Raw genomic sequence first — 7287 nt, forward strand, 5'->3', positions numbered from 1 at the left:
CTGTACAGAGCAAAGCAAAGTTCTGTCTCACTGGTTTGTCTTGGTTCAGATTCTGACCAATCATTTTCTATCCTAAACTATTTTTTACACCATGTGTAAATCTCAAAAAGAATCAGTTCCTTTAAAAGACACTCTGATCAACAGTGATCATCGCCTTTCAGATGTAAAGTACAGGAGACGCATATCCTCATATCCAGACATATTCTCAGATTCATGACACATATGCTTAACATAGTTAAGAAACTCAATATTCTAGGGAAAGAGCATAAACTTTACAATCTTTCAACACAAATCACATTTAAGCAATTGAAGATATTTCCCAGAGACTTAAAATTCCCAAATGTGTCCACTTTTATGTACCTGGCTTTAGACAACTGGCTCGATTAAAGCTTTATAGGGGTTTGAGCTCTGTTGAGGTGAACTGGAGGTATATTTGCACTGTGCTGGTGTTTGACAGCAGTACTAGCCCAACTTTAAATGTAAGCTAATATAGAAAAACAACCAAACTGCAAACTGTCGTTTAGACCAGTGGCTGGAATTCCCAATCAAACACTTCATTCAAAAAGTCCTTCTTCATTTAGAGCGGGACTAAGAAGCTTCCCTTTCTGGAGAACATACACACAGTACCTTCATCTAGTATCTACAAATGTCACATGTACATCCTGAGGTAGATTTACATTAGTTTCAAATTTCAATAGTGGTTGTCGAATTACCAACAAAAGATGACAAAACAACTTTCAGAAGAATGTCCTTGATGTAACTCGATGTTACTGCTGGTTGGTTAAAGCACTCTCTTCATTTATCCTAAAATTATGCCATCCTTGCCTATAGATGTGGCACAGAAGGGATTTGTTAAAAGTTCGCTACACCCCAGCCTTTCAAAACATCCCCTAACCTCATTATTTCTCATAAGCACTCTTGGTTGAGGCATTCCCCGGAGACCGGCTCGGGCATCTTCTGGGGGTCACACTTGTCCGACACAACAGTTTTCCCTGTGTAGTCGATGCAGACCACACTGCGGCGGCGATCCCCCTTGCCACAAGTTCGTGAGCAGGAGGACCATGGCCCCATCTGCCACATGGGGCAGGGCAGGTCGCCGCAGGGCTTGATGTCACTTGGCTTCAGGCCTCTGTCGCACTGCCCTGAAAGGAAGCCGCCTTTGTCCCTGCATTCCACGTTCCTCCTGGACCAGCCAGAACCGCAGCTCTTGGAGCATTCAGACCACTCCCCCAGCACCCACTCTGGCACACCAAAGGGGTGGATTACATGGGGCGACAACGAAGAGCCCTTCCCGTCCTTGGATTTGTTGAAAGCGACATCTCGGGGAATGAAGAAGGTGTATTTGACCTTGGGAGGGTTGGCGTCACCGGCCGTGGCCAGGAGCTGGATGGTGACTGCTTCCTTCAGCTGCCTGAAGCTCTGGATCCTCTCCAGCGTGGTGGAGGAGCCGCTGTACTTGAGCACGGCACCCAAGACAGGGATGTCCTGCTCCACCGTGGACACAGAGAAGTTTCCATTGAGGATGAAGCCACCAGTCTCTCTTTTTATGGCCAGGTAGTTCCCATCGTGTTTGATTCCTCGGTGGCTCCGCTGTTTGACGTCGATGTTGGTCGCACCGACAGGAATAGTGACGATGTCACTGTAACCATAACTGGGTTGGACAGGAAACAGCTTGTTTTAGATGGAAAACATTCACAGGGTGCTGATATTATTGCTTAATTCTAATAATAATAATAATAATAATAATAATAATAATAATAATAATAATAATAATAATAATAATGATTATTATTACTATTACACATGTAATATTTACCAAAGCCATGATGACAATATAAAGTTCAGTGAGAAATAAAAAGATTAAGGGAATAAAACAATACAAATTTGTAAATCGAATTGTAGAAAGGAATTTGTAGAAAATACATGTACAATATAAAGGTCAATACATTCTGACAAATGTCGGTTGGACGGGCTTTCCAATCTAGTTCGGACAGTCGGGACATCTGGAGGTGGAGGAGCGTGCGAAATAAAGTTAGCAGAAGTTCTGAATGACATCAAAATGTAGTATCATCACTTCCCTTTCTGAAAAAAGGTTTGGACGTCGGAAGGAGCATGTATTGCGCTTAAGACGGCATTTTAAGGAAGCCTGAGCCCAGTGGCCTAAAGAAATAAAAAATCACACCCTGTGTGAAGTGGGCGGTGTCTTGCTAGCTAATCACAATACTGAATGGAGTCGATCAATCATGTACAGAGGATAAATACATTTATTGAAACACTCTTTATGATGGACAAAACCATAACTTGAAAAAAACAAATTTTGGTTTTTTTCAAGTTATGGTTGCTTATATAGGGCTATGCACATGTGTCATGTGACACTGGCCAATCACAGTCCTGAATAGGCTGTGATTGGCCAATCACAGCGCAGGATAATTCTACTAATTTCCTGGGCCCAGATCACAGCGCAGGAAAATGTACATTTTTCCAAATCTCACTTATAGGGGCGGTTTCACCGCCCAAAAATCAGCACAATAAAGTGCGGTGGTATCCAGTGTCCCACATTCAGATTGGCAGTGTTATTTTAAAAGTACTTACGTGGCTTTGTTGTAGGAGCCTGTGATCTTCCTACAGGTGAGCCCATTGCCTCCACAAACTCCACACTTGTCTACTCTCTTGTTGGAACCGATGACCTGGTCACAACCGGCCTTCACACACTGTCCTTGGACACACACAGAGGTTGTGTCTGGGCCACAGCTGGTCCCATCTGTTACCTTTATAGTGACAGAAGAAAACAAATACATATTGTATATTCTTCCACTGGAGATGTTGTTTTGAAACAATAGCTACACAATAAAGTTTCAGTAGTAAAGTTTCAGTTCCATTTCTCGGAATTGAATTGGATAGTGTAGAAATGGGATATTTTCGTCAGTGTACGTTTGCACATAAGTGAAATTTGTCCTCTGCATTTACCCATCCTAACTATTAGGAGCAGTGGGCGCTATAAATACAACACTTGTGGAGCAGGGGTGTCTTGCTCAGGACCTCAGCACCTTGACACATAGACTAGGTGGGCCAGGGGGTGAACCGGGGAACTTCTGATTCCCAGACAGGCTCTCTGCCCATTCAGCTATGGCCAGCGTAGCTGCCCCTAGATGGCCACACCTCTGCGTCCACAGTGTTTGCCTTCTTAACAAGATTTTACAATGTAGCAAGCTTGCTCAATAAAACTCTGGGTTACTTTATAACTTTATAACACACGTTATATATATATATTTTTTTCTATATACTTTTGGGGCATTTGTTGTATATCTTGAAACATAAAACATATATTTATGTTGTGTATGCTTTTGCTCTTAGACTGTGGACGTGTTAGATGAAGTGTTTACATAATGAGCTGCTGTGATGTTGAGGTTCCATACCTTTGCCTCAAACACTTTGAATTCGCTGCTGCCCCTGGCTCTACAGAACAGCTTACATCTGTCTCTTGGAGACACGCCAGCATACTTAGGGATCCACTGTTTGATGTTTCCGTTGAAGTCCAGGTAGCTCAGACTGTTGTACTTCTCACACTGCTCCTCTCGAAAACTCTTCCCTGAAAGGATAAAGGCACTATAAAACATTGTGTACAGATTCTAGAGAACCACAGATGTCCACTCATAGACTCGTAAAAAATAGTATCGCCGTAATCAAATATTTTCCATGGATTAAGAAAAATAAAACATTATGAAACTACCAGGCAAAAAAAGTATATCAAGGCACTCAAAAGTCCCAAAAACAAGAGCACACACATCCAAAACATAAATCACATGCACTGGAGCGATGCCACAAATGAAAAAAAAAAAAACAGCTACTGTATATCAACGGGGATTATGAAAACTGACTGAAAATGAATAGTTTCTTCAAAAAGACCAAAAGGCGGCTCACCGCTGTTGTTGTCACAGGGCTGGGTGTTGCAGGACTGGTATTGAACCCGCTGTCCCTCACAGTACTCGCCTCCATTCTGAGGCACAGGGTCTGTGCATTCCCTGTAGGAGAACTCCACCCCTCCGCCACACGACCTGGAGCAGTGCTGCCACAGCCCCCACGAGCCCCAGCCGCCATCCACAACCACCTGTGGTAAAAAAACACAGAGAGGAGAAGAAAAAAAAATCCAGAATAGTTGGTTTGTAGGTCGGTGCCAAAGGCAATTTGAGCCGCGCTGTCCCTGACCACAGTCTGGGTTTTCTGGGTTTGAGGCCACACAGTCTCCTGGCGTGCCACTATTCAACGGGTAAATCTGTGTTGAAGTTCGGCACGCGCCCGCCGTCTGCCTGCTCTCGCACTGCCGCCACATGTGTCACTCAGCACTAGAGAGGCATGCCAACTTTAAGAAGCCAAGTTTAAAGTGTTTGGTATGTGTGTGTGTGTCTATATAGGTATACATGCATGCATACATACATACATACAGTACAGTACTGTGTGTGTGTGTGTGTGTGTGTGTGTGTGTGTGTGTGTGTGTGTGTGTGTGTGTGTGTGTGTGTGTGTGTGTGTGTGTGTGTGTGTGTGTGTGTGTGTGTGTGTGTGTGTGTGTGTGTGTGTGTGTGTTTACATGCAGTGTGCACGCACACGCGTGTGTGCGCCTGCATGTGTGTGTGTGTGCGTGCAGGGGTGTCCTTTCCAGAGGTTTTTATTAGTTTGCAACCGCCAGTAGTCTTAACTGCCAGCATGTCTGGCTTCATAACCAGATGTGATCACAACATAAGGAGAAGATATCAAGGCAACCAAAGAAGGACGGAAATGACCTCTATGTAGAAAACCCATATATATATATATATATACATATATATATATATATATATATATATATATATATATATATATATATATGTATGGACCATTGTTATCTGAGAACAAAAGTATTGAGGAGCAAACCCATTTAAATTATAATAGTGCACGTATGCTGCAGCTTCTGTTGTTCTGCTCTGACCTGTACTGGCAGAAGTCCTACCCTTCTGAATTAATCACCACAAACATAAGTTTGAGAGGATGCATTTAATGAATAACAAATAATATTATTTTGCCTTTACCTGCAGTTTGTTCCTAAATGTGGCTGTCAAACCACTGTACCAAGCAGAACATGCCGATGACATGAGAAGTTTCTTAACCGAAAAGTTGAAAGGCATTGTTCTGCGATAGGAACTTGAGTTTGCTGGCAAACTTAGATATTTTAGCAGCCATAGATTCACGGGAGAGCAGCTGTTCCAATATTAGTACTAAATATGAGACCCTTGCCTGAGATACAATTTAAACTCCATTACAATAGACTTTCAGTGTATTTGTTCTTGACAGGTTTTTCTTAGTTCCAAACAGGATTGACTTGATTTTATCCAAATATATTGAAAGCTTGTTTTCTGTGAGCCACTCCCTTACACTTTCTAATGAATTGCTAAGATTGTTCTCTTCTTAATCTAATTGATATCATTCCAAAATACCAGAAACAACAGTAACAGAAGAATCAGTATAAAACAAGAGCTTACATTTACTTTTTGGCATATAATTTATATGCAGTACATAAGAAGTAAAGGGAAGCCTTAGAATATAACCTGCAGCACCCCACATGTAATATCGGTCTGATATAGCCCCTTCAACATCACAGACATGAGCTCTTCCTATAGGGTAAGAAGTGAACCATTTTACTGCAACATCTCTAAAAACCCATGCACTGTAGCTTTGATTCACTGTCATAGAGTCAAGCAGTTACATGGCAATGTCCTCAGAGTGTACACAACATCGGTAGAGAAACAGTTCCTTACCAGTGGCTGCATGACCTTCTGGTTGTCCATGCACGTCCCCTGGAGGCAGGTCTCATTGTGCCTGCAGGGTGTGCCATCTGCCCAGGGCAAACTGCCATTCTTGGTGGTGCAATGCGGCTTGCCCTCCTCATGACACCACAGCTGGCTGCACACATCGCTGTCTGAGGTGTTGGGACAGTGGACAAATTCCTCTCCAAATATCTGCTGGCACTGCCTGTCCAGGCCATACACAAAGCCTGGCAGGTCGCTGGGTAAGGGCATGCTGCTCTCCGGGGGGTCTAGCAGACAGTCTCCTGAGGTGTGAGAATGACAGTGGAGGGATTAAAGGATTAATACCAATGTCCACACATATATAAATCTAATTTTGGCCTCAAGCAAGTTATCATCATCATCATCATAACCTTTATTTAAACTCGAAGTACAGTTGAGGGGCAGGCCCTTATTTTCAATGTAGTCGAGATACACAACATAATATTCAACAGGAATAAACATTTATATACATCAATATTAATTAATTTAACTGGTTAGTGCATCATTACTCACTAGCATCCATTTGATTTCAACTAGCAACCTGTGTTGCATGTCTTCACACCTATCTGCATTGGAGTTCCTGCGATTCTTCACTGTCCTATCTTCTGACCTGTGTACATAATTTTGGCCATAAAATAATTCTTATTCCGAAACTTGCTCAGGGTGGGACAATGTTGGGTCTCTGCTCTATGGTAAAATGTCCTGAGACAACTTGCTGTGATATGATTGAGGACAGAGCTTTGTTAAAGTGAATCCATAGCTGTATATTGTGTATTGTATTACAGTGCAGTATTTTGTAACCATGCATGCAGAATGAAATACCAGACAACTTCTATCTTCTTCAAACAAAAGTGAATAATTTGGATTTAATGAAAGCGATATTGCTTCTTGGGCAAACTAATACTCTTTGCCTAGCTATGTGACAATATTACTAAAAACTGCATTTAGTCATTGTTTCTTCTCACCGTCTTTTACTACACTGAATAAGCTGTTGTCAGGGGCTGTCACTGACGTTTATGGTGCAGAATGAACATTCTCAGCCACATGAGTTTTCTTTGGATACATTTTCCAACTGATAAAGAACATATTTTGCTGACGGCAGCTGTTGGTCTTGGCGCGAGCGGCGGAGAACAGGAAGCGGTCCATAGTATGAGTCAGTGGAAAAGAAGGTTCACTGATAGGTCCATCAAGCATACAAACAATACAAGATGCAATGCACAAGACACAGGAATGAGTGAGCACGAGAGAGAGAGAGAGAGAGAGAGAGAGTGTGTGTGTGTGTGTGTGTGTGTGTGTGTGTGTGTGTGTGTGTGTGTGTGTGTGTGTGTGTGTGTGTGTGTGTGTGTGTGTGTGTGTGTGTGTGTGTGTGTGTGTGTGTGTGTGTGTGTGTGTGTGTGCAAAAAATAATTAAATACAAGGTGCAAAAGATGGGGGGAGTTTAAACAAATTAATGGGAGGTTCGGGAGAG

The 7287-nt window shown here is 42.5% G+C and overlaps 1 protein-coding gene across 1 annotated transcript; it reads right to left on the reverse strand.

The window, feature by feature from the left end:
- Positions 1-314: 314 nt before the first annotated feature.
- LOC308085882 (A disintegrin and metalloproteinase with thrombospondin motifs 8-like) lies at positions 315-6965 on the reverse strand (the record flags this gene model as incomplete). The annotated part of the gene is made up of 6 exons (XM_080429197.1): positions 315-1651; positions 2593-2768; positions 3417-3589; positions 3922-4108; positions 5790-6082; positions 6917-6965. The coding sequence occupies 6 exons, from the start codon at positions 6963-6965 to the stop codon at positions 907-909; spliced, it is 1623 nt and encodes a 540-aa protein (XP_080285323.1). The 3' UTR covers positions 315-906.
- Positions 6966-7287: the final 322 nt, after the last annotated feature.

The sequence above is a fragment of the Gymnoscopelus braueri genome (genome assembly GCF_963280865.1).
Source record: "Gymnoscopelus braueri genome assembly, chromosome: 5".
Lineage (NCBI taxonomy): Eukaryota > Metazoa > Chordata > Actinopteri > Myctophiformes > Myctophidae > Gymnoscopelus > Gymnoscopelus braueri.